At 35.2% G+C, this 27,595-nt stretch overlaps 3 protein-coding genes across 4 annotated transcripts; 2 read left to right on the top strand and 1 right to left on the bottom strand.

The window, feature by feature from the left end:
- Positions 1-371: 371 nt before the first annotated feature.
- Positions 372-13,991, top strand: LOC144437943 (uncharacterized). The gene is made up of 15 exons (XM_078126976.1): positions 372-955; positions 1,801-1,931; positions 3,332-3,397; positions 4,411-4,575; positions 4,987-5,075; positions 5,479-6,259; positions 7,363-7,569; positions 8,127-8,221; positions 8,748-8,815; positions 9,382-9,537; positions 10,118-10,248; positions 10,783-10,890; positions 11,752-11,894; positions 13,402-13,527; positions 13,986-13,991. Exons 1-15 carry the CDS (start codon positions 372-374, stop codon positions 13,989-13,991), a joined length of 2,856 nt encoding a protein of 951 aa, XP_077983102.1.
- Positions 13,992-14,310: 319 nt separating this feature from the next.
- Positions 14,311-17,478, top strand: LOC144438240 (uncharacterized). Its single transcript, XM_078127286.1, has 4 exons — positions 14,311-14,373; positions 14,965-15,075; positions 15,454-15,568; positions 16,386-17,478. Exons 1-4 carry the CDS (start codon positions 14,370-14,372, stop codon positions 17,167-17,169), a joined length of 1,014 nt encoding a protein of 337 aa, XP_077983412.1. The 5' UTR covers positions 14,311-14,369; the 3' UTR covers positions 17,170-17,478.
- Positions 17,479-21,495: 4,017 nt separating this feature from the next.
- Positions 21,496-27,085, bottom strand: LOC144438207 (uncharacterized). 2 transcript variants are annotated; one of them, XM_078127250.1, is made up of 6 exons: positions 27,067-27,085; positions 25,386-25,750; positions 23,543-24,258; positions 22,760-22,928; positions 22,262-22,400; positions 21,496-21,682 (listed from the first exon to the last, which is right to left on the bottom strand). In XM_078127250.1, exons 2-6 carry the CDS (start codon positions 25,551-25,553, stop codon positions 21,540-21,542), a joined length of 1,335 nt encoding a protein of 444 aa, XP_077983376.1. In that variant the 5' UTR covers positions 25,554-25,750; positions 27,067-27,085; the 3' UTR covers positions 21,496-21,539. The 2 variants fall into 2 exon arrangements, 1 of the variants encoding a protein (XP_077983376.1); XR_013481032.1 differs by having other exon boundaries at positions 21,592-21,682; positions 22,192-22,400.
- Between the last annotated feature and the right edge of the window lie 510 nt (positions 27,086-27,595).

Here is a 27,595-nt window from a genome sequence, read left to right as displayed (position 1 = left end):
CATCCATCCATCCACCCACCCATCCCTCCATCCCTCCATCCATCCACTCACTCACACCATCATTAATCAATCCATTCAATGTATTCATTCGTTTGAAAAATATGTTGTGATCATAAATCATGAAATTACACATATTGGAAAACTTGTACTTCAACTCCTATTTATTCAACTTTGATATTTCAGATTTAAGGGACCATAACATGCCGTATGAATGTATCAATGCTTTGGCCATGTTTCTTGATCCCGAAGACCCCCTTAGTAACGACTGGAGGATGTTGGCTTCCAATTTAGGCTTTGATACATCTGGAATAATTAGATATTTAGAGAGGAAGAAAGAACCCACAAGATGTGTTATTCAGTTATACCGTACTATGAATGAACTACCAACTTGGCAAGGTATCCAGCGTGCTTTGAAAAAGATGAAAAGAGCTGATGCGGAGGATGTTTTGAAAGACTATGCTTCAACACTTAAAGTGTCAACGGAAGCAGCTACAACTGGACTTCCTATTGGCTGGAATAATCCATCAAATCTAGATTGGAAATTGAAGGATAGGCCATTGAATTTCCCTTGTCTGGAAGAAGTCAGTAAGCTTCTGACTGAAGAACATCCAATAGGCCGAGATTGGAGATTGTTGGCCAGCAAATTAAAATATAAGGAACAAGAAATCACAAGCCTACAACGTACGGTTAATCCTGGCATTGCTTTACTACATCTATATCAGTGCAGATCAGATGCAACCATCGGGGGATTGTATCATGCTCTGAGGGAAATGAGGAGAAATGACATTCTTTATTCACTGTGGAAACAAGGGCAATTGAAAGCTGCATCAAGTGTAGAAGCTCCAAGTCCAAGTGAATTTCAAAGTTTGCCAGATACTTTGAATAGAGGGAGACCTGTGCCAGGCACAGCAAGACAGATGTCTGAACAACATAGGACAACCCCTGCAGATGGAAGGCAAGACTACACTTTTTGGCTTTCTTATTGTTTTTGTAAGGCCTAAAGTTTCTAATTATAATATTATGATGCAATATTGGGTAAAAGACTTACATTATCAAAACCTGTTTAACAAAGATTGATCATAGATGTAATTGTTGAAGAAGTAATTATCCCATTTCAGTTTTGGGTCAATAGAATGACATTTTTTTTCATTCAACATCCCTAAAGAAAATTAATAAAGATGTAGAGATGAATAATTGTTGATATAATGACCCATTATTTATTTTTGTACAAAGCTGATTTAAATTGTCATTTTTTGTTAAAAACCTAATATCATTAGAATGACAAAGTACTGGGCAGATTGATTTGACATTTGTTTGAGGGATGTTACTATGTTTTATAGTGTAATTAGATTGTAAATAATTATTCAATACAATGTGATCTGGTCTTGGTGTGCAACTTGGGTACAGCATGGAAGTATAGCTAGTTTGCTTTAATTGGTTTATGTACAATGTACTTTCCAGAGGTATGACAACAGTCTTGTAGTAAGACCTGGGATCTGAACTTTTGGGGTTGCTGAATAAACCTCACAAGTAATGAGTACCTCTGTCTGGGCACAGCCCCCTCTGTGTTAGCGCCCTCAGTAGTGACCTTAGGTCACCTTCACAGTATGCAAAATAACCCAAGGGGTCTAACAGCATTGCTATACTATAACAAGTACTGCATTCCTCATATATCGATGGTTATTAAATTTAGACTGCAAACTGCATAAATTATTTTAGTAAAAAATAAATTGTTAACATTGGCATTTATATTATTTTTTAAGAATCAAATTAACTGTAATTTACTTGTCATTATTTTAGATCTATTGGTATGAGACATTCTGTTACTGAAGAAGACATCAAGTCAGTAATAGATGACTTGAAAGATATGGGTATTGGAGATGATGATGCTACAAGAGCTGTAAGAAGAGCCAGGAGACAAACAAGTTACAGTAGGTTTCAACTATTCAATAGGGAACTTGCAAACCTGCCATCTTGAATACCTGGAATGGTGCATTATGGGAAATATGATGATAAATATGACTCAGTTACTCTTGTTTCATCATATTCATTGCAATTACAATAATCTATTCTTAGTTATAATAATAATAATGTTGGATTCTTATATAGCGCTTACCCACGCCGTGCTTAAAGCGTTTTACAATTATTACCCCTGGCTCGGATCAGAACGGCACAACGGCCCTTTAGTCTTCCTCAACTCCCCGGGGAGCATACAATCCATTGCAGCCATTTAAGCGCATAGGATTAAAGCTGCAACCTACATCCTACCAGGTCCCCAATTATACAGCTGGGTTGACTGAGGCACAGTCGTGGTTCAAATCTTGCCCAAGGACTTTAGCCACTCAGAAACAAACAGCAGGCAGCAATAGGGCTCGAACCTGCAACCTGTAGATTCCAAGCCGGTCATGCTAACCATTCACCCATCATGACTCTTGCAAGAGGGCTATTCTATAGATTATCCTAGATTAGGTATTACCATAACTATATAATCCCATCATCCTTTGCATCCGGCCATGCTCTGCAATTGGATTGCAAGTTAATTCCTTATTGTAGAGGATCAAATTATCATCAACACATGCAGGAGGATAGAGGTAACAGACTTTAGTGTGATATAATGGCATGGATTTTACTCTTGGAACTTTAAGACAAATGGAATTAGGACAGTACAATATAGGTACTTTGGAACGTCAAGTTGGAAACGAATGTGATGTTTCAATCCGTCTAATACAGACCTTGATCACGAAATGATTTAATTATTCAACATTAATATTTCTCTCTGAACTGGCGGAACAATATGTCTGTAAATTGATGCTAGTTGGTTAATATCATTGGTCTCTGTGTAGTGTGTCATGTGGAGTCATGATGGGTGAATGGTTAGCGTGACCAGCTTGGAATCTACAGGTTGCAGGTTCGAGCCCCGTCGCTGCCTGCTGTTTGTTTCTGAGTGGCTAAAGTCCTTGGGCAAGATTTGAACCACGACTGTGCCTCAGTCAACCCAGCTGTATAATTTGGGACCTGGTAGGATGTAGGTTGCAATGTGAAGGCTTTAATCCCATGCGCTTAAATGGCTGCAATGGATTGTATGCTCCCCGCGGAGTTGAGGAAGACTAAAGGGCCGTTGTGCCGTTCTGATCCGAGCCAGGGGTAATAATTGTAAAGCGCTTTGAGCACGGACTGTGAAAACACTATATAAGAACCCAACAACAACATTATTATTATTAGTGACACCTTGTTTTGCTTTGTATGTAAATCCATTCTGCTTTGTTGTAAAATGCATTGTGTACTATAAATGATGGAAAAGTCACTGTCAGCAATTCTTTCTAATTGTTAGGAATTGAAGACAAAGATGATTTATTTGATAAAGCATATGATATTTGTCAGGAATATGAATCAGAAGGTAGGTATATCTGTCATAATATTAAGCTTACTCGTGGGGGCATGTTCCGTATCCAAAATGCTTGCAGACGTTTCAAAACGTTTTGTTCATGAACGACTACTTTACATAGTTTTTTATGGGTGACCTGACGTGGGATGAAGGAAAGTGGAAGAGTGAGGTGACTCGCCAAAAGCCAAGATAGCTTCAATTCGCACTTCATTGGCAAATGTGAGTTTTTGTGTAGGATTACTTAGTGCACATTAGTTTTGATTCATCTCTGCTAAAAAGTTAATGGAATTGGTCATTTACAATTGGCCACGGTATTTAGAAACACAAATGGTCATTATTATAATGGTGCCATTGATTTGATGTACATTGAGCAGTGCAAGATAACTTGGGTCAGGTCACAGGTCAAAGATCACTTCATTTACGGTAAGAATAGTACATACGTAAACAACAGGCTTTTTTGACAGACAGTACTGCAATGATGTCATTGGATTATGCGAATTGTCTTTTCAGTGATAAATTCTAAATGTATACAAAATGCCACAATTTTCTGTTTGTATGTGCCGCCATCTTTTGTTTTTCACTTGCATCATGTATAAAGTGTCCAGAAGAGGGCCAGGTCAGCCTGGCCAAAGAGTGGCAAAACATTTTGTCTCCAGAACAAGCCCCAGGTTGAGTGAATTTTGTACAAATTTATCGTTATAAAAAGTACAATTACTAAATACAGTAACTGAATGATAATTAATAGCTAGAATATGTGGCCTTTGATTAACAGTTTCTTCTACATGATCATTTTCATTATTAAGCACTGTAAATGCTTATCGTCAGAATTGCTGCCTTTTTAACGTGTAAATATCATCCAGCCAGTAGGGATCAGTGTGGTATGTGGGCTGATTATAATAGGTGTGTGGCACAAATTGTGATCTTGTCTTTAATATTCATCAACATTTTTTTTTGTAATGGATAACTACATACTGCTGCAAAGCTTTTCAAATTGCCACAAATGTATCTTTTCATGAAACATACAGGTGATGATATACAAATGAAACCAACTTCTCTACCCTCTGTCATGAACATTGAAGGAGGAAATGTTCAGATTGGACACCACAACAGAATTATTTATGGGTCATCAAAACAGAAGAAACCACAAAAACGAAAGCCTAAATCTCCTGGTGGAGGTGATGCAAAACCATGTAAGTAATTGGTACTTGAATATGATGAATATTGCGTAATAGTTTAATTCGGAAATGAAAATATTGGGTCTAATATGTTGGGTCTATTAGCAATGACTGGTATTGATAATCTCAGAAATGGAAAACCATATCACTTGTTGAATTACAAAACACCTGAGAGTAAATTTGTTTTGATATGAAGCTTATCCATTCTCATTTTGGACCTCTAGTTCTCATCTGCTCAATTGTATGCACAAGATCCTGTGTCATCGACTTGAGATAAAAAAGAAAGAAGAAAAACATCCTAATCAAGCACACAATTCATTTTCCTCATTTTTCTTGAATCCAAACATCATCTAAATGAGCAGAGTTTTACAACAGTATATGTAATTGGCAAAATATTGAGTTTATCAAATTATTTCTATGCACTAGATATTGGTATGGCCGAAAAGCGGAAAACACTACTTGAGATGGGATTTTTAAAGGAAAATGTTGGATATTTTCTCAAATTATATCCTCAAGTAAGTTTGATTCAGTTTGAGTCTTGTATAAAATGTTTGTGTTTTGGTCATACTTTAGTTATTTTCACTTTAGCTCTTCACAAATACAGTATAAGTGGTAAACATCACAAAGAAATCCTAATCACATCCATAACTAATGGAGAGACAAAATTACTGCATCCGACATATTTACTGGAAATTGTTAAAATATCAATAATTAGACTGTTAATTTGCAGTAGATTTTATCCACAGTAGTACAATAACAGTTTGAATTGGTGATAGCACTGGGAAGCTGATTTTGGGATCAATTTGATTGGATTTATTATCATACCATATATATGTACAGCTACACATACACATCACAAAGTTCTGATTCAAGTTTCAGTTGATGACTGATGCTATTTGTTTTTGTGTGTTATATTAGGAAAATGTGAATGATTTAGCCTTGCATCTCATGACATTAGGACAAGCGTTACAGCCTGAACCAACAGACTTGCCAGGTCAAAGAGTTTACTTAGACCCACCAGACGAACAAACAAGTCTACCCAGTCCATTTCCTGAAACTGGCTTTATTTCACCTGAACCTTTGGATGAGAAAAAATTAAGAGTTGATTTGCCAAAAGAAGAACCCAAGGAGAAAAAAGATTCACAAAAAGAGACCACTTCAAGCGCACAAAATCAACCAGGTGAGGCAGTTGAAAGGAAGGATTTGGGTACAGGGGAAACTTCAAAAAGTACTCAAAAAGAGAACGCATCAAGTCCACAGTTTAAAGACAGTCCAGATGATAGTCATCAAAATCAAACAAGCACAGAAAAACCAACAGTAACCACATCATCTCAAAATGCCCCATTGGAGTTGCCTGAGCGAGAGAAGCAAGATGATGGAGTGGCAGATACTTCAACTGAAAAGGCAGCATCAAGGATTGTGGATTCATCCCAAGAAGTTGTTGCTGATGGCAGTTTGACTGAAATGTCAAATGAAGTAAACAAAACAGACCAAACAGTAAATGACCCATCCTTCATTGCATCTGGTATTCCACAGGAAGATGAACCTATAGGGGAGAGAAAGGAACCAGACCAGAGTATGATTCCCATTCCCAAAAATCATCCAACAGGTGACTTCCCACTGGAAGAAGACCATAAGTCACTTAAGGAGAGAAATGATAAAAAGGAAATTGAAATGAAAGAAAATAATGAGCAAATTGGTAAGTTGATGTCGGATAACACCCAGGTGACTGCACCACCTGTAAAGGGACATGGTCTAGAACTGAATACATTTTCCAAAATTTGGATGCACAGTAATACGTACATACTATCATTATTACATAGTTACTTAATATTAAATACAATGTTAGTAAACGAAGTGTCAAACACTCTGAATATGTAAGAAAAGATTTCATAGAAGTAAATGGACCTAGGCTATAATGTAACATTTCTCCCAGTGTTTATGGATAAGCATGCTTCAGCAGTGTTAAAACACTGTCAATAAGACATACCCCCCCCCCCCCCCCCCCCCCCCCCGTAGTAAACATAGTATGCAGCAGTATACCAGATGATAAAGAACGAGAATTTGTTGTCTTCTACGGACCTGAATTTCAACATCATGAACAGGTGACAAAAGTGCTAAAGATCATGTAGCCAAGACTCTGGGCCTGTAGTTGATTTTGTGCTATTGCCCAGTTTTGTATTCACACCTAAAATTAGATTACAATTTCACACAGCAATGGTTCAGTCCCTTCTTAGAAAATGTATATCTTAGTCTAAGTGCATCATGAAATCCTTTGTGATTGGCTTTTTTGATTACCATTGTGATTACACTGCACAGCTCAACTCTCCTGATTCTAAGCACATTGCTACATTACTTATGTAATCTGGCACAGTGGGTAGATTAACTTTTAAAAGCAAATAGAAATTTGGATCTGTTTTCTGGCTGATGTTTCATTAAAAGTATAACATTAAATAGCACAAATCAACTACATGCGTAGAATCTAGGCTGTGAGTTGTGGATAATAGCCCAAATCAACTACAAGTATAGCATCTAGGCTGTGATCGAGTTGTGGGTAATAGCCCAAAATCAACTACATGCGTAGAATCTAGGCTGTGAGTTGTGGATAATAGCCCAAATCAACTACAAGTATAGCATCTAGGCTGTGATCGAGTTGTGGGTAATAGCCCAAAATCAACTACATGCGTAGAATCTAGGCTGTGAGTTGTGGATAATAGCACAAATCAATGACAAGCTTCAAGTCTAGGCTAAAGATCATGCAGCAACTGAACAATCTCAAGATAGATAATCTTCTTTCACTAGATTCTCCTAATGCTGCAGACCATGATGGTATTATTGGTAGCACCAATGACAGACCATCATCATTGAAGACCCTATCTTTACACAATGATGGAAACAGTGGTGCAGGACTGTATGAGATAGGATATGACAGTATTAAGGACTTAACTAGCAATTTTGATGAACGAAATTTGATTTCAAAAGAGGGTGCATTTGGACCAGTTTATCGAGGTTGGTATTGGTCTTTCTTAATTCATTAATGATAATATAATAATAATGAGTCAGTAAAAGTATGATATGTTGAAACCAAATGAATAGTGTATTCTTTTTCATCAGTAACAATCTTTGTGGGTTTTGAGGATTGAGGTTGTATGGCAGAAGAACCTGACTTTAGGAGGGCCTGTAAGCCGCACTCCTGAGGTCTGCAAAACCCATATCCAGGCTGTAAAGGTTTTATCATATACCCCATGTAGTGACAAGGAAACATTATTTGAATAACATTATCACATAAATTGGCAGTGAAATATTGTTAATCTCTCGTATCTCTTCCAACTGTATAGGATATGACTTAATGACACGGGAATGTGGGGTGGGGGTGGGATTATCTTTGATATATAAAATATGAAGTGGGTATCTTTATGTGGACGAGTAAATGTATATTATGACATAACAAGAACATGCTTAGATTTACTTATCAGAAATTTTTAAGCAGTATTTTTTTTTATAGAGTTAAGATTTAAATGACTGAAATCTAAGCAAATTTGTAAATTTTACTATTCTCTTTTAAGGATTACTGCCATATGAGGGTCCTCTTAAAGGTGCTGAAGTTGCCATTAAGGTGCTTGATACAGATGGACCACATGGCATTGAAGAATATGAAAGGGTAATTCTTGTAATTGATGGCTTGATTGTTAGAAGTTACTTAGACAAATGATAAATATACATAAATTATGTACATACTGACATAAGTCAAAGAATACAACTTTGATTTTGGCAACATTACAAACAGGCACTTGAAAGTGGCGATCAAGACAAATATAACACAGAGACATTTGGGAAACAATGGAAAACCTGAACTAGACACTCGCACATAAAAAAAATATACAATAGAATAAAACAAAAAGTCTACCTACCTATTCTAAAATTTAGCGTAACCGGAACCACAGATTTTTTTTTTTTATAAAGCCTTATATTTATCAGTCAAATGGTACTATTGCATTTGTAAAATAGTAAGTGCAACTTACCTCAGACTTTGTGGTATACAACTGTATTTAGTTACAAAGGATTCAATACTTTAGTCACCCATGTATTTGTCACAAGTAGTCACCCATGTATTTGTCACAAGCCAGGCATATGTCTATGCATTGCCAAATGTGATTGTCATTAATTTATTTTATTTTGGATTACAGGAAAAACAAATTGCTGGCATAAAACATCCAAATATTTTACCAATATATTGTGTATGTGAACAAAAAGGGTAGGTTGTTATAAATTTAGAACAATAATAAAATCAGTCAAGATCTGTCATGAAATGCAAATACATTGTTTATATTTGTACATTTATAGAGAGGATCATGATAGTTAAAATACAAGTAGTATAGCACCAATATGGCTATTTCATTGAAGGGATTGAAATGATTTGAAAAAGTGCCATGTGCCAAGGGTCAGTGTGTGTGTGTGTGTGTGTGTGTGTGTGTGTTAGGGTTACAAAGGAGGGCTTATACTGCCATTTTGTAAAAAAATCAATTTCATGAAATATTCTTTTGTAGGTGAGAATGGAAAGGAAAAACTGATTATAACAAATAACAGTTAATGAAATGATTATATTGATAATCATCACATAAAGTTTCAAGTTAAAGCCAGGTGTATGTTGCAAGGAGTGTACACGTGATATGTATAATTTGTACCTTTTCACTTTTGCATTTGTGTAAGTTCCATAAGTGACAAACTCATTTGAGAATGGAGTCAGACAGTACATTGAGTAATACATAATGTTACCACACCCTTTTATCATCACCAAAATCTAAGATATCTATTTGACAGGCAACCAGTGTGTATTGTGTATCCATACAAAGGGAAGAAAGATTTGGCACTTCAAATCAAAGCACAAAATCCAGATTTGACATGGCGAAGAAGACTTGCTATAGCTGTTGGTCTGTGTAGAGCAGTTGACTATCTCCACACGCCGACTGATTCCAAGTAAGTTCATGTGTATCTATCATATAGGAAATTTGTAAGCTTTGAGTTATGGGTTTCTATAATGAGATAAAGTTGACCTGTTTACAGTTGATTTTACAGATTGCTGACTAACTTTGGTGTATGTGTGTGTCTGTGTGAAACTAGATATGAATGTAACTGAATGACTCCTCTCTGATATTGCTGAGATTTAAATAAAATATGTGCGTGCACACCTTGACATACTCTGCGAGATATGCCAGTCTGTCAGTTATCACTCACATAAAGGGAAAGGGGTCGTTTGATATGTAAGGACGCCCTGACATGGCGTACCTCTCGGACTAACCTTGACAGAAAACATATTAATTGTAACTTTTGATATAAGACACTTGTTAAATGTACAATATTGCTCTTATTATGACACATAGCTTTGTGCTCAAACATCAAATGCACTACTCAGTTTAATAATGGGTTATATGTCAAGTCTGTAAGGATAAGTCAGTGTATTTTGTTTGAAGCACAGTCTGAGTATTATCCAAGAACACTACCCTATTATTTGATCATTAGAATTTACACTGAATTGTTTATTTTTGTATCATGATAGACCAGGCAGAATATTTCACCGCGACATCAAGTCAGCCAATGTACTACTTGATGACAACTGGATGCCTTATTTAGGAGATGCTGGTCTCAACAGGAAAGTGGACAGTGAACAAAGTCATATATCAAGAACTGGTAAGTCTGAAGAATACTTTTATACTGAAGAATATATGTATTAATTAACTAAAGATTGTGTGTTATTTGATTATATGTGACATATATATAAATCCACATGGTTGAGTTATTTTTACATGGATAACATTATAGATAATACCAATTTTTATTTCAATCTAATCTAATCTACTCTAATCTAATTTAATGTCACTTACTGTCTTACAGCTCTTTCCTTTTGGATAAACTATTAAAGTAATTTATTATCAGTGATGATTGCTCAACCACTCTTGAATATTACTGGATGAAATTAAGTTGTTACACAATCATGTATCTCAAGTTAAAGTTTATTGTGTGAAACATTATGTGTTTGTAAAATTATGACAGTTTGCTATACAATGTAGAAGTAAATCGGTTTGTGTTTTTAGAATAAATTTTTATATAGGATCTTTTGAACACCAACAAATATGAGTACTGCAAAGTAATTGGTGTTAAGGCCTATCACATTATGGTTTATTTGGTGTAATTCCTCTGTAACATCAATTCCTCCTGATGTAGGTACTGAACGAAGTGAATGTGGTACGAGGGGATACTCAGATCCAGTCTTAAGCAGAAACCCACCAGGATTCTATGATATCTATTGTGATATCTATGGTGTTGGAAAAGGTAACTTTTGTTCTTAACTTTCATTTTTCGCCATTCATATTTAAAGTGTTGAGAGCAGAGTGTCACATTTTGCTTGCAAGAATTTCATTTACAGTGTTTAAGGTAGGGGTTGATTATGAAGTTAGGAATTAAATCTTGCATATACATTGCTTTTGTTAAAGTTGGAACCTATCATAATACTGAGCATCATTAGGGTGACCCTATTTTTGTGTGTGTTTCTCTCATTACATTGTCATGGCAACTATGGGTCAGTTGTCCAATTTAAAAAAAAACAGTAAAAAAATAAATAATCATCTTCTTCATGTTTCTGTGCATCTCCTTTTCCTCCTCTCTATCTTCTTTTTATTGGATTTCTGGTAACAAACCCTTTCCCAGCTTCTCTACACAATTGGCATGTCCTCGGCCCCCTACTTCAATAACTTCCGTCATGAAGAAAATGCTATGTTCATGAACAAGTGTCGTCATTGCCATCATGACTGTAAATGACTTTGACAGTCTAGACACTTGTTTATTCTTGCCAGAGAGGGTGCTATTCCACAAAATATTAAGGGTGGCCAAAAATGAAAACATTTTGTTTATTTTGATGTTGGAACTGAAAATTTGGGTCGGTCGGGTAATGAGAAACAAAAGAAGAAAAAATAGGGTCACCCTTAAATGAAAACAAAAGGATCAGAAATCAAAATCTGGTTAAAATTTTATGGTTTCCTATACCTTTTAATCATCACTTTTGGTTGGGAAATCTGTTTATCATGCACCAAACAAAGCATTTTTACACCAGAATTATATAAATCATAAAGAAACATAAATGATGATCAAAATTATGGTGGCTATTTTATGTAAAATATATTGGTCTATTAACAGTGCTACTTGAGCTGCTTACCAATGTCTTAGCCCAAGAACAAAAGTCTGGAAACTATGTCCATAATATATGGGATGATGAAGGATACTTTGATGACGATACAGAAGGTACAGACTTGTATAAATTAGCACTGGCCTCAAACATAGTAAGTATGGTTCATTAGTCCCCGAAAGGTTCGTAATACGTCATTTCTCTAACATGCAAAATCAGATTTCAACCAAACATGGTACAAAGATGACATATTATCATATGGACATATGTCTATCGCTTTGTTTTACAAGATATACAAATTTGACAGAAGGACAGACATTTGTAGTGAAAAATCTATATTTATTCCATATAGGTGGTTGCTCTCCCCGAGTAATCATGGATTCATCCACTTATCTTTTCAAAACCCAAATGCTGGCAGCACTGTCACCAAGGGACACAGCGTTTTGCACAATGATTCACAGCAATAGTTTGAACGATGACTTGATACGCAACGTTTCAATGAACCATTTTTATCGAAGAACCAATTGATACTTGTAAGAAAAATTGATTGCACAGTGCCAAAAGAAAAACAGTATCGTCATTAGCAGTTTTACAGAAGGACATAATGCGGTACATTGACATGATTGATGTCTGCAGTAAGGCAGTGAGTGCGTAAATAGACTTTTAATCAAGCTTGGCAGAACCCTTACAAACAAACACTTAATACCTTAATACAAACATACTTATTCCTGACGGAAGATTAGTTGAGTCTTGTAGTATGGGGCAAGATAATCTAGGATAAAAAACTAAATTCTTTTTTTTTTGGGGGGGGGGGGGGTTGAGCCATTTTTGTTCTCATCCTACAGAATTAATTTTACTTTCAATGGATGTTTTTACCCCTAAATGTCATCAAATTGAGAAATAGGAGAAATTTTGCTTAAGAAAATACATAGCACTAAAATAAAGTGTCAACAAAAGAACAATTTTTTCAGACTACTACATACTGATTTGAAATTGCTTGTGCTGTCCAAAACAATTATCAATTTTGTCCAATTTAGTTTGGGGGGGGGGGGGGGGTCCTGAGGCCTAACTAAAAGAATTGTTTTTTACTCTACATTGAACTATTGATCTCGCCCCCAATACCAGGCTCGGTTGGTCAAAGACAATAGCCAGAAGGCTACAACAAACAGATTACAGATTACCATAAGGCAACAAATACACACACATAAACATTCTACCAAAACCAAATAAACAGAAACTCTGAGAAAGCTGCTGAAAAGGAAAGAAACTGTCAAACAAAGTCTGACATCAAGTAACCTCAATAACCTCATTAACCTACATAATTATAAATTAAATGTATTTTCTGACTACTGGATAAAATTTATATCAAAATCAACAAAATAAGGAAGAGAACAAACAATTATCAAATGTAGAAATGAGGTAAAAAATACATGTAATTGAGAAAACATCTAATCAGGTTTGACCTTTCTCATGAATTAAAAAGGGAAATGGACACTATAAATATGAAAAGGTATACAATTGCAGCCAGAAATTATTACAAATGCAAGTGTCCTTGAGATTTAAAAGTTAAATTACTGGGCACAACTGTTTACTTTCAATGATGAATTCAAGCAAATATGTTAACCATGAGTGTGAAATTTCAATCTTTACTTGACTTGTAGGGTTGGCCAAAATCAGAAGATAGTCCAACAAATGTCACACAAGAGTTTGCAAAAGTGGTGGTCTCCTGTTTGAAAACACGTAGAAAGAAGAGGATTAGTACTAAGGATATGTGCAGAAAGCTTGAGGTATGTATCGTTAAATTCATAAATGTAATGTTTGAGAAAATATTCAGTGGATCATAGTTATATTTTACATTATATGATTAGCCCCCAAAGATGTGGGCTATTACGATGGGCTCCATCTGTCTGTCATTTCTCAGACCTGCCATATCTGATTCTTTCAAACTTGGCACAAAGTTGACATGTCATATGTGGCATATGCATGTCACTTTGTTTTGTGACATGTGCAAATTTGACTGAATGGCAGCCATAAAATTCAGTATGTACGGCATAACTCAATAACTGTAATACAAAGAGACTCCACAAATGTTATAGGACAAATGTATGTTGTTATGTTTAACGAATATACTAAATTATATTGAAATTGAAGTATGCAGTCTTAAGATATTGCTTAATTAGTTGATTTCATTGATATGCAAATTTCCCTAATTAACATAAACATATCTCGCTCAAAAACTAATCAGGTCTAGCCATTACCCCAACAATTATTTGCACCAAATTTCATTATAATTGAACCAGCCGTTTCACACACACACACACACACACACACACACACACATACACACACATACATACTTACAGACAGACAGACAGATACCCCCCTTTTAATACCTCCTGTACCCTTATGAGAGGTGAAAATGTAATGACTCTCAGTACAAATTTATTGTCACTTTCCAAATCCCAAAGACAAAGACACACAACATATTTATCATAACATGGATTATAGTCTTTATTATTTAAGACTAACGAAAGCCTACACTAAGACCTCTTTACTGCTGTTGCAGGATTTAGCTCGACAGAATGGTATTGATGTGTCTGCACTATGTTCTGTGTGTGACAGCCGTCCTATGGGTAAGTTGAAACTTAGTGCATTGTAGAACCTCATATGGTCATCTCAGATATCAGATCATCTTTGAAAGAGCTAAATTTACAAGCCTGAAATTATATTCTCTTTTTGCATGAGCCTCCCACAAACACTGTATGTTGTTTTCACATTTTGTACATGATATCATGGATATTGTTGGATGGATATCCAATGAAAGGTGTAACGTTGACTTTGTTGGACATCACTTTTCATCTTTGATATGTTATATAATCCTCGAGGTATGTACTAATGAATTGAAGGACTATGGTATTCACTACAGAAAATAAGTTGAGGCATGTAGGCATCTTTCTCAAATTTGTTGTGTTGTTAATACACACACATAAATGTTGCTAATGTTTTGTCGCATAACATAGAAAATACTAATTGTCTAACATTACACTTTTTGTTAATCGATTTATTTGGTTGGGACCCAGCATGAAAGCAGCAAACCGTGTCTCATCTTTTATACTGAAGCTACGTGATGTAGGACAAATCTTTCAGTTTACCTGTAGTGATGTTTGATAGGTTATTGTTACAAGGTAATTCATACCATTCGGTATCTTACATTTTCATTATAGCTCGTATTCCCCTGTATTGTGGTTGTGAAGTTGTGTGCATAGATTGTATGAAAAATCACTTGAAGATCAGTGTCGTCTGTCCAACCCATGGACAAACTAATCCAATAATTGGTAGGTACCTATTAATTGACATGTTTTATTCATCATTTAAGGTACTGTAAACATGGACATTTTCGTTAAAGACTTATTTTTGCTTATTTCGTTGAAAAACAAAAATGCAAAAATAAATAGTGAATAAAATGCCTTCTTGTATATATACACAATTTATCAGTCTGGTAATTAGTAAACAATAGTCTTGAGAACTAGCTGAAGACTGTAACATTACAAAATTTATTTAGATTGCAAGCAAATTGCAGAAACCATATTTTAAACACCAATTAACAGCACCTTAATTTGGGGGAATTTTTTGAATGAAGTGAAGAACATTGAAGAATTGTTGCTCAAAAGTCAAGATGTTCTCTGCCAATACTTTGCATTGTTTATTTGTAGGCCATAATACTTATCTCATATCAGTTGGTGTGAATTTAAAGCCAGGTGAAGGATATGAGAGGGATGCTCGTGAAATGTATGAATTGTTCACAAACCCAAGTATAGGTGCTGTTCCGTAAGTATTAATAATTTCAAAGTGAATAAATAAATCAATATGATGTAATAGGCAATTTGTAGATATCTGGATCACATGATTGTATGACATCTATAGGCATACACAAATGTGACTATTTTGTTTGTCACTCCAATTGTTTACACGTCGGATTCATGTTATTCAGTGATGTAACTGTTCCTTTTTTCTCTGTATTATTATTTTATTATAATTCTAAGTTTTAAAGAAACACAGTACACTATGTCTCGGCACATTGTACAACAAATCAACATCTAAAAATGGAAAATAATACAACAGCTACGACAACACCCTCACCTGTCCAATAAAATGTGTCAGAAGAAAGGGCACAAACGATGTATAAAATTGCTAGTGCTTAAAAGTACTTTCAAATCCAATAAAAATCCAGAAGACAGCTAGTCGATTAAAACAAATCACTCATTAAGAGCTTAGCTTCTCAAAATTTGCATGATTACCCAAGCACACTTCTAAGGAAGTTTCTCTCGATAAAAAAGAAAACCCAGAATGATTTTGGTGTGAAAATGTTACTAAATCAATTGTGTGAAAGAAGTGTTCAATGTTTTTATGATTACGAGAAATAGCCGTTTCCATGCCTATGGAGATAAACATTTGCAAAATGTATATGAACTGTCTAGCAACCATGATAATGGGTCATATTAAGTCAGTCTGTTGTCTCTTATAAAATAAACATGCATTATTTTCAGTAGTTAGTTGTGCCTCAATGCAACTGGTGTTAGTTTGTTATTTGCTCCATCTAGACATTCAAGCACTTTATAATTTCTTGTTTTGTTTACTTTTAAAGTCGCGAGAACTCACACCTTTTGACCGGAGAAGATGCCACTTTCGACAATATCGAAGATGCTTTCACAAAAGTGAAAGATGATGAAAAGGCAGAAGTTTCCACCTTGATATTCTACTATAGTGGTCACAACAGCACAACAGGTCAACTGAGCTGCAAACCGCGTGGTACATCTATAAGAGCTCACAAGTTTAGCAAGTTGATAGAACGTGTTGAAGCCACATTTACATTGATTATATTAGACTGTTGTTATGCATTGACCATGTGTCCACGTAGAAATGATTATTATGTCAAAGGGGAGGAGGATAACACAGCTGGTGAGAAGACATCTGAGGAGAAGGGTAATGAAGAAGCTACATGCAGTTACCAGTCACAGTCATTTGTGAAGCTAGGAAAGGGAGTAAAAATGTGGACTTCATCTGATAGAAGGGAAGCAGCTGTAGGTAATGTGAGTTCATCACTCAGTGTCTTCACAAAACATGTGAAGGCTGGGTTAAAAAGTGCAGAAACTTGTGCGCTGCCTAGTCCTGTAATACATGAGGAAGCTGGCATAGAGGATGCAGAAAGTTGTGAAGAACAAAACAAATGCAAGACGTGCTTGGAATACAAATGTAACATATGCAAGAAATACAGAGAAGATATACAACATGAAAATTGCATACCTCTCCGGAAGATTATGGATTTTGTCTACAGCCATGTAGACAAAGAACTGAAAAGTGCACAAAATCCTCAAGCTGCCGGTGTGGATGAGTTAGATTATAAATTAGCTTATGCTAATGTACACTAAATGTACATGTAGAGGACGATGAGTTAGATTATAAATTAGCTTATGCTAATGTACACTAAATGTACATGTAGAGGGCGACCTCTTATCTTCATGACTCGGTAACCCCATTATTTATATGTAAAGTGAGTCCCAAAATGTGAGTATGTTCAATCAAAATCATAGGCTCAGAGATTACTAGGCAAATGGGGATTTGATATTTAATTGTCCTAGCTTGGGAGAGGAAACTGAGGAAAGGTGATCTTATCCTAGGCATGCCTACTAGTTGCACATTAATATACTGAGAGATAACTGAATTTTCATTATGTCTCTTTAAATCATCAAAATATATATCTACTTGTAAACCATCTCATTTTTGTTGGGTTGGAAGTTTTATGCTTACAATTACACAGAAGTGCCTTTATATCAAGGCTATGAAATCAAAATTGTAGGTTGTGAATTTACGTATAATGTATTATTTCAAAGTGATTTGTTCCTTCAAATTATGATTCAGTATTTCATTTTCTGCAGTGTGTTTTTGACATTATTAAATTTATTATCTTGTGTAATTGTAAAACATCAGAACGATTGTAATCAATAATTTTTATTGGTATCCAATTTGAAATTTTAAGTATTTTAAGGTAATAGTCAAATTTTGTACACCAAAATGTTTGAATGCTTATAACCTAGTGATTTACTAAGATCTCTGGTTTGCTCCCCTTCAGTCAGCAGCCTTGAAAGTGGCACAAGCCAAGTTTATACATTTTTAGTGCATAATTTCTGCTGTAGATGAAGACACTTGTTGTATTCTACTGTAATACTGAATCATCACTTGCTATTGGCAGAACTCAAATCAGGTATTTAGGAATGAAAAATATAATTCGATGACAATTCATTATATGTATATTAAAATCATGCAGAAGAAATTACTTTGAAGCCATTAATTGTACTTACAATGGCAATGATTTCAGTGCCATTGAAATCATGCGTTGATAATCATGGTATAGTTTTAAGATGATTTTTATGAAACCATTTTCACATGTGTTTTGTGTCGAGATGGTTTTTGGTACATTTGTTACCAAACTGTACTCGCGATATTGTAGATGAAGAGAAGGAAGTTCAGTAATACAAATTACTATGTGTGCATTACCTATCACTCTGTCAACTATGTGCATCTTGCCAAATTAAAACTATCATAGGGACAGAAGAAAGAGTACGTTTATATTTTGTTGTGTATATATGATCAAAGTATGTATATGCTCACAATTTGGATTGAAGTTTTAAAGTGAATTGTATTAAGTTTGTAGATAAATTTTATTGTACAAACTGCTTGTACTATTTTCATTGTAGCGAATATTTAGATGGTGCATCTGAAATACAATGGCAGCTTCCAATGAACTTGTGTGTTCTGATAATGAGTACAGTCAGTGATGACATCACTGATTAAAACAGATCCATAACAGGATTTTATGCAAGTGGGGTTTGACCCCACTTCTTATCACTAAGTAGTGTTTGTTGCCAATATTTACAAATGTGATAATGCACTCTTACATGACACCTAAATGTTTCTCTTGTTCACTGGTACTAATTTCATACATTTCAACACTTAAACAAATTCCCAAAAGTTTGAGTTAATTTTCATTTTGCAAGTCAGAATCCCACCATCTTTATTTTAACAAATAAAAAGTGGCGTATTTTATTGTGCCACTATTTTTCTCTCTCCATGATAACTGTTATTCAAAAGTGTAGTTCAAAGTGTAAGATTATTTTCAAGGAGTAAATCATATCAGGCAAAGCTAAGCTCAGTGTTATATCGGTTGTTATCAGTTTTATTGACCTATTATCAATGACATTGCAAACAGCTTTAGAGATGCAAACAATGTTTATTATACCCGACTTGCTGGCTCACTAAATGTTATTTCCATATGTGACCATTTCGGGGGTTGGGGGGGGGGGGGGGGGGGGGGGTTGGGGGGGGGGGGCAGTGTTTGGGTGTTCGTTGGTTTGTTGTCGTTTACTCATGTATGTATCTACTCATTTGTCAGTTTATTTTGTTTGTTTGTTTGTTTACTTGTTTATTTATTTGTTTGTTTGTTTACTTATATGTTTATTTTGTTTTGTTTATATTTGTAAACAGAACTAAATGAGCCTGAGCACCCTGTGATTAATGTAGTGAAAGCTGAAGTAATTTTGTTTTAGTAGACTGAGAATGTAAAATGTTTATCTTTAAATCTTTTTAGCAACCTTCTGTGTGAAACCTGGAGGGGAGGGTTCATAAAATGGGCTTTGCCTGTCTGTGCGTCCTCTGTGCCTAGCCATATCTCTGACTTGCAAGGCTTGATTTAATTCAAACCTGACACAAAGATGACACTATAGGAGCCAGATGCATGTTATTCTGCTTCTGACAGCCATATTTGTGAGAAAAAAATATAATTTTCTGGATAATACACACGGACCAAAGTGTCTATTCTCACATTATTAAGTGCAAGCTTTCTTTTAAGACCTTGACCTCCAGGGTCAATTATGAAAATTTAGCCAACAGAAATACACACATACATTACTTACGTTGCTCATGTCACATTTTACTGAATGGTGGCCACAATTGATGTAAAATTCACGATTTGTACAATAGATCTGGAACTATAAGACAACGACTTAATTCAAGTGTCTACTCCTATATTATAAAATTTGACCTGCTGCTATATTGTCAATATATTTGATCTTGACTGTGACCATCAGGGTCAGTGACCGTGATTGCTGTTAAGAAGCATTCATCCCATAGCACAAGTGTCTTCTTCTACAAAGTCGGGGGCAAACTTTTATGACCTTGCTCTTCAGGGTCAGTTATCAAAGTCAAGCCATTTCTTGCATATTGTAGACATACGTTGGTATTTGAGAGTGACAAATTACTTTCAAATCTGGAAATGTTACACAACAAGGGACAAGGAGTCATTTTTGGCGTTTATATAACTTTTTACAGACGTAGACTGCTGGCCATTTTGTTGTTAAAACCAACCAGTACAGTAAATCAGGAACCAAACTACAGACACTTAATTCAAGTGTCTACTCCTATATTATCAGACACTACCTGACCTTCAAAAGTCAAAAATAGAGAATGAAAAATCTATTCCAGCTATTAATTATACAGAAATGTGGGATTGTGTCTCCTATGAACACTTGTTTTCAACTTGTTTTCCAAAACCTGTGAATGTTACCTGTAAGATTGGTGGGTGTATTTACATATCTCTGTCATGGTTATTGAATGGAGATGTAAAAAAGGGTTGGAGAGAAGTGATATTTTTCTGTCAATATTTTCTGTAATAGTGTTTCAAAACACTCTAATTTTGATAGTGTTTTCAGGAAGTAATTGTGTATCTCTCCAATTGATTTAAAGTGATTAAAGCAGTGATAAATCGGTAATCATCATTTTGGTGTCTGCAGATTGTTATTTTCGTATGTGCATACCTGATCTATGGATGTTATTAATGTGTGTCTTTCAATATGCTGTAATCATGTGCTTGTTGGACGGGTGTACATATTGATGTACATATATCAATGTCAATACTTGAGTGGTACATGCTCATGCAAAACTTCAGAAATTTTGGTCCAGGAGTAACTTACTAATTGACCTTGAATATGAAGGTCAAACTTAGCATCCTATCAGAAACTTACCTCTGGTGATATTGATGTATACAATTGGTATCCACATGTGCAAAAGTGTTGTTGTATAACTTGCAATCTGACCTTGAAGATGAAGGTCAAGGTCAGTGTCTGACAAGAAACATATAACAATGTGGATGTAGACCTTGAATATGAAGGAGCTACTAATGGTCAGCGTTTGAATGGAATCTTACTACATAGCCTAGGTAGTGTAGACATGTGACTGGTTTCTCAAGATACAAAACTGTGAATTCATATTTGACCCTGAATATGGAATTCTCGGTCTTAACAGAAATCTAACAGTTTATCATGAGTATAACTTCTTGAACGATAGGTGAACATGTTTTCATACATATATAGCCGCTGGTCGGCCATGTTATACAAATGTCCATATGCATTATAGAGTGTGTTTGGAATTGAGTTTAGTGTGTCCGACATAATGCTATTCACGACGGGTGTGGATCCCAGGCATGAATCGTTCGATTGGTCATGTAATCAATAAAGTACATTGTAGTGAATGAATGAATGAATGAATGAATGAGTGAGTGAATGAATGAATGAATTAAACTGTACAATCAAATGTGCTACGTAATAACACATTTATGCTTTATTGTATCTCATTTGAATCAATAAAAGGGTACATTATCGATGAAATAGTTTCTTATTTTTCATAAAGTATAGCCATGTAAAACAAGTTTCCAACTAAAGATTCCAAAGTCAAATGATTCGCGTAACTACACACATGATTCAACAACATTTGATATATTCGGGAAATCAGTAATAATGTCATAATTTGGTCCCTTTCCAAAAGCTTTTCTCTCCTGAAATATAAAGTTAGACCAGTTGGACCTTCCATTCCCGATGTACACTTTAGATCCTGAAATTTGGAAAAAAAAGAATACAAAATATATGTGAGTGCAGGGTCTTAGTTATATGGATAATATGCAAATAATGTTTGCTGCATGTTGAATTTAATCATGGAGCAGTTGCCCATGATTTAGGAAGAAAATAACTATTGTCCACAAAATAGACAATCATTCAAATTTCTGTTTAGTAAAATACTTACTACTGTTACTTATTTGGCAGACACAGAAATGTTACTTACTCAATGACGTCACTCGCATATATTTCTGTTCGACGAGTTAGATGAAGTAATCGTCATGAAATGATTCAGTGGCGTCACTTGCACGTTTCTTGTTCGACTAATTAGATGAAGTAATCGTCATGAAATGATTCAGTGACGTCACTTGCTTTCACATGTTTCTTGTTCGACTAAATTAGATGATGTAATTGTCATGAAATGATTCAGTGACGTCACTTTCACGTTTCTTGTTCGAATAATTAGATAAAGTAATCGTCATGAAATGATTCAATGACGTCACTTACTTTAACATGTTTCTAGTTCGACTGATGAGATGAAGTAATGGTAATGAAATGATTCTCTGACGTCACTTACTCGCACATATTTCTTGTTCGACCAATGAGGTGAAATAATCATTATCTTGAAGTGATTCGATATGAGGCTGGTGTAGACGGACGACTTCACTCATTGTAATAATGTTAGAAATACTACTTGATAACGTGTTCATAAAACCCTGTAATAATGAGAATGGAAATGCATTTCAAATATAATGTTACAAGGAACAAAAACGCTGACTGTGAATTGTTGTTATACGCGTATAACAACAATTCGCAGTCTGTCTGTCTGTCTGTCTGTCATTCGTTACCCTTTAATAGTTGAAATATGAGTTATTTTTGTATTTACATACACATATAGTGTAAACGTCATATGAGGGCAGTCGACTATTAAACAATTTATCAACAGTGAAGATGGTGTTGTCACGATATAATCCGAAAAAGAACATCAAAAGCAAATTCTTTTTTTTTTAAAATAGAAAAATGAGGAGAAAATTGCAAACAATTTTACTGTTTGATCATACGTGTGATATCTTACCATGCTTTGATTCTTCATTTTATAATAGGCAACAAACATACAACCAATCTCATATTTGTCAATTATTCTTTTTATGTCGGCCGAGAGAATTTTCAGCATTTGTTGTTGAACTTGAGAGAGATTATTACACCTTGCACTTCGTTCGGCTGCTAAATGACCAATGCGACACCTTTGAATTACAACAGAAATGACAATTAAAAACCCTGTAAATGCATAAGGAACGAGTTAAAATTGAAGACCCTGTTTATACAACTTACAAGCAGTCATCATCGTAATCCACTGTCCTCTTTACGGTAACGTTGCCCTCATACCACTGCCCTCTTTACGACAAAATATCTCAAGTAGTACTGTCCTCTTTACGGCAACATTTCCCGAACAGTACATCCTCCTCCTTATTTCAACTTACCCCCTTATAACACTGTCCTCTTTACGGCAAAGTTCCCCTTATAGCATTTTATATTGTGTCAATTAAAAAAATGATCTGACTTGTGAGAATGTCAGCAATGGTCTTGATAACTAATTCAAGATATGCTAACACGTCCACTTCGTCAATACCAATGACGCTAAAACGACAGTGCTATTCAAAAGACATACAAACATACACATACATACATACATACATACATACATACATACATACATACATACATACATACATACATACATACATACATACATACATACTTACATACATACATACATACTTACACACATACAAATCTGGGCCAAGTATAAAAGGACATACATTAATATGTTATCTGGATTCCAGAGTTGTATACTCACTGTTCTCCTGTTTTGTTTCTCCAATGAAATCCCAGAATAGGTCTTCCTCCACAGAGTTGTGGCATCACAGAGTCGACAGCTTGTCTCAGTAACTTTGTCCTTATCAAATGTTTATCCAAGTCACCTGCAACTATTTCTTGTTGTGGAAATGGGATTTTTTCAAAATATATAGGTGTAACCATAACAACACATTTCTCCTCTGATATTTCTTCAATAAGATGTGTATACTGAAAAGATGTTCGCGCTATACCTTTTGCGTCCGGAATTGTAATATCAGCTCTTTCCTTGAGCCATGTTCGTTGTGGCTCATAATTACTTGCAATCTCAGAGACATTCATTTTCTTAACATGGTATGCGGTCAGTACATTGGTGACAGTCGGCCCACACTTTGCTCTGAATTCCGCTATTGTCATGATTGGTAAAAAATCCGCTAAAACTTCCACATCAAACGTTTCGTTAAAGTCAACTCTTCCCATCAGGGGATAGTGGACAATGTCTACTAGATGATGCTTGAAATCAGATAAAACTATCGTGCGGCTGGTATTTACTGCCATCTGAACAGCAATTTTGAATTGTCGGTATTGAAAATTTGGTCCGCCATAGAAATTAACGATGGGGAAGAGATAACGATCCAACATCTGCTGGCGTGCTGGTAAAGTAGGTATTTGGAAGGTCCCTTGAAATAATGTTTTTTCATGGACGACCATCTTTGAGCCCTGTAATCCATATGCGATAAGGGACAAACACACAATGTCACACAACCTCAATAAGCGAATTTCGTTCGTTTGGTGGGTGGGTGGGTGGGTGGGTGGGTGGGTGGGTGGGTGGCTTGGTGGGGGGGGGGGGTTCTGGCGTAAATGCTATTGTTGAACATTTTCGCACTTCTAATCAAATTTCGACGGAAACCTTTCCATCCCTCAATGATAACAGCTTTTGTATTTACTACTGAGATGTTGATAAGTTGATAAACATTGACTTCTAATGTGAGATATGGTGTTGGATTTCTGGTAGTATTTCAATGTGTTTACAATCATGTTTTTACATTACGTAGCTAGATCGTAGTGGTGTGACCACTACAGTTTTCACCATAGTTTACACAATATATAAACGTTTGATGTCGCGCTTGTGAACGCTCCTTTAGGGGGAGGGGAAGGGGGATGGGTTGACATAGACGAACGAGATTCGTTTGTTGAGACTTGTGTGACATTGTGCTATCATCCCTAAGTTTACAATTAATATATTTGAAATTTTTTACATGTCAACTGAAACAGAGCATTGTTGAACTTGACAAAAGTATACTCTTCATGATTTCACTAAGCTTCCAAAAATCTTGGTGACGTTGGTGAATTCTTAAGCGGCAGATGTCATTATCTTAGCACATTCTTACACTCAAAACGATTTTTTTCTGACGTGGGGACTATTGTCTATACTATAATATATTAAAATACAATAAAGTGACGGAAGTGGGAGATACTTCCACGATTAAAGTAATATGGTTTTTTTTACACTGTAAATGATAATCTTTGATAAACAATCACTGTTACAGTAGTTCTGGCAAATAACATGTATGTGTTGTTGTTAGTGAGATTTTTGTCGTGTCAAATAAGGAAATTTAGCAATGTTTTCGATAGTTTAGTCAGAGCTTTAACTTGCCCAATTTCTTGAAGGCGATCACTCTCGGAACTAAACAGTACCTTCAAACACAAACGTTAATATTATGAAGTAAATAAAGTAATCAAGCCTTATTCCTAAAATAGTAACATCAGATTTTAATCACATTGTATAGAGCCAGAAGTGAGATGTTCCATTTCTGCGAAGGTATAAGAATATAACATGTTCTTACTTCTACCATATTCGATATCCCGTCATACGACTTGTCGACATCCTTCGCCTTGTTCTGTTCTACTGGCTGGCTTTTGTATAGATCATCAATGGATAAAGGCAGGACGTAAAACATCACTACAGCCGATATACATATCATAGTTATAAACATATTTTTATAACGTGTCATCGTTATGTAAACACACTGAACACAGCCGGTTTAGCTCTTTGGGTTTGGTTAATGTCAAAACACGTTTCTGAATTTTTCACACCTAGTGACCTGATACATGATACACTACCGAACTGGTGTATTTACAAAGAGTGCAGTTACAGCTGTCTCGTCCAACAGGCTTTAGAATGAAAACGGACTTCACTGCTGCGCTGTAACTAAAATCGAAAATGGTTAAACAAATAACATTGCATGTGAAAGATATGTGTACAGGATATACCTCATATATGGGAGGTATCGATCAATTGAAGTTTTAGCGTAATAATTACAATGTACTTAGCATACTCCCAAGTTATCAGACAATTTAAGATACCAGTATGACGTAATTTAATACTAGTACTTTGGGGTATAATATAGCAAACACCCAAGTTCTACATACATACATACATACATACATACATACATACATACATACATACATACACACATACACACATGTACACATACATACATACATACATACATACATACATTCATACTTATATTTCACTATATCACACCATTACATGTATTGTGTTTTATCATGTTTAAACCATCCGTGTCGCTAACACATGTTTAGTACATCACATACTATTAGCAGTTCTTTCGTTGAATCCACACAGAATGCTACTTAATCATGTTCAATATGTGTGCAGGTACGATGAGCGCCGATGATTTTACAACGTCAGCTTGTTTAACTTCCATTTGTTTTACCAAGTTACAATGGCCAGACAGCTGTTATTGTACCGTCATAGAATACTGACAGTTATATTTCACTGGAAATTAAACTATATTGGATATCATTGTACACTTCAAAGTGGAAGTAAATGGCAATTCGGATACCACTCTTTTTAATGTAGGACGTCTCTAATGCTTAGGAAATATTTCGATAGTAAAATAAGAAATACAGACGTGACGATAATGAACACAGATAATTCACAATAATTTTGTCATGTCCATTTTTTCTTGACTTTTCCTTGAAGCTGAAGTTGAACTCATGGTTATATGTTTCATTTTTTCCGAACAAATATGGGGTTATTTTAGATTTTATTCACAAAGTATTACAGGAACAAACTATCGAGACAACAACTAAACAGTCCTTTTAAATATCAGGGAAGATGAAAACTAGAACGAGACAGACAAAGTAACTAAAACAGGTTCGTACGTGGGTTTTCAAGATAATTGAAATGTGTTGAAATGTAGATATCCAGATCTTTGAAGATGCGATACTTCATGACTCCAAGAATTATGAAAGACACGAACATTCACTGATTACAAGTGAATAGGACATAAAAATGACAAATTATTTTTAAAATGATGATTTTGATGTTAAAAAGATAATAACCAATGATGACAGTATCGAGAAACATCCCAGACAATAAACCAAATGTGGAGAAAAGTAACATTAAAGGAATATTTAAGCAACCATGTTCCATACTGTGCATGTACAGAGTCACATTTTCATAAAAAGACAGCAAATTTCAAGTAATTTTACCTTTTTTTGGTCGTATTAGTTTTGCTTCACGGAGATGGCGGAACCCAGCACCACTTACAGCTGCTACGTGATGTACGCCTCAACAATCAGTGGCAATATTCAGTCATATATAAAATTGCGGATTACCATAACCATCGAAAATCTATTAATAATCAACTTAATGTACGATCTTTTAAATTGTACCCTATAAAATCACATGACTATCGAAATTTGAGGTGTCATAATAAAGTTGAGTCAGTAGGCCATTGTCTGAGATGTACACAATGTGTCATGCGTTGATAGATTCATGATATGTCAAAGGACAAGACTGGGATAAATATAGAACTAATACTATATCTGTTTGATAAAACACACCAATACATAAAATATAACAAATTCTTAACTGTACACGGTTGTTACACTATCAGTTTGTAAATATATAGTTTATATCTGGTGTCTGTTACATTATCTATTGTAATAGCTTTGGTACATCATTTCAATGGTATGATTTATATAAAAAAGGGTGTGTAAATCTATCATATGTGACTTA

This window comes from Glandiceps talaboti, chromosome 7 (assembly GCF_964340395.1).
Source record: "Glandiceps talaboti chromosome 7, keGlaTala1.1, whole genome shotgun sequence".
Taxonomy (NCBI): domain Eukaryota; kingdom Metazoa; phylum Hemichordata; class Enteropneusta; family Spengelidae; genus Glandiceps; species Glandiceps talaboti.
Note: the sequence above shows the minus strand (reverse complement) of the source record. Positions and strands in the feature narration are given on the sequence as shown.

Bases quoted from the DNA above. Each gene is read 5' to 3' on its own strand.
- LOC144437943 (XM_078126976.1), top strand. From the start codon at position 372: ATGAATGAACTACCAACTTGGCAAGGTATCCAGCGTGCTTTGAAAAAG. The intron at 1,932-3,331 runs GTAGGTTTCAAC...TCTAATTGTTAG, and splicing joins CAGGAGACAAACAAGTTACA to GAATTGAAGACAAAGATGAT. The intron at 3,398-4,410 runs GTAGGTATATCT...TGAAACATACAG, and splicing joins TCAGGAATATGAATCAGAAG to GTGATGATATACAAATGAAA.
- LOC144438240 (XM_078127286.1), top strand. The intron at 15,076-15,453 runs GTAGGTACCTAT...GTTTATTTGTAG, and splicing joins ACAAACTAATCCAATAATTG to GCCATAATACTTATCTCATA. The intron at 15,569-16,385 runs GTAAGTATTAAT...TTACTTTTAAAG, and splicing joins CCAAGTATAGGTGCTGTTCC to TCGCGAGAACTCACACCTTT.
- LOC144438207 (XM_078127250.1), bottom strand. From the start codon at position 25,553: ATGACACGTTATAAAAATATGTTTATAACTATGATATGTATATCGGCT. The intron at 24,259-25,385 runs GTAAGAACATGT...TATGGATTACAG, and splicing joins GGATATCGAATATGGTAGAA to GGCTCAAAGATGGTCGTCCA. The intron at 22,929-23,542 runs GTGAGTATACAA...TGTAATTCAAAG, and splicing joins AGAAACAAAACAGGAGAACA to GTGTCGCATTGGTCATTTAG.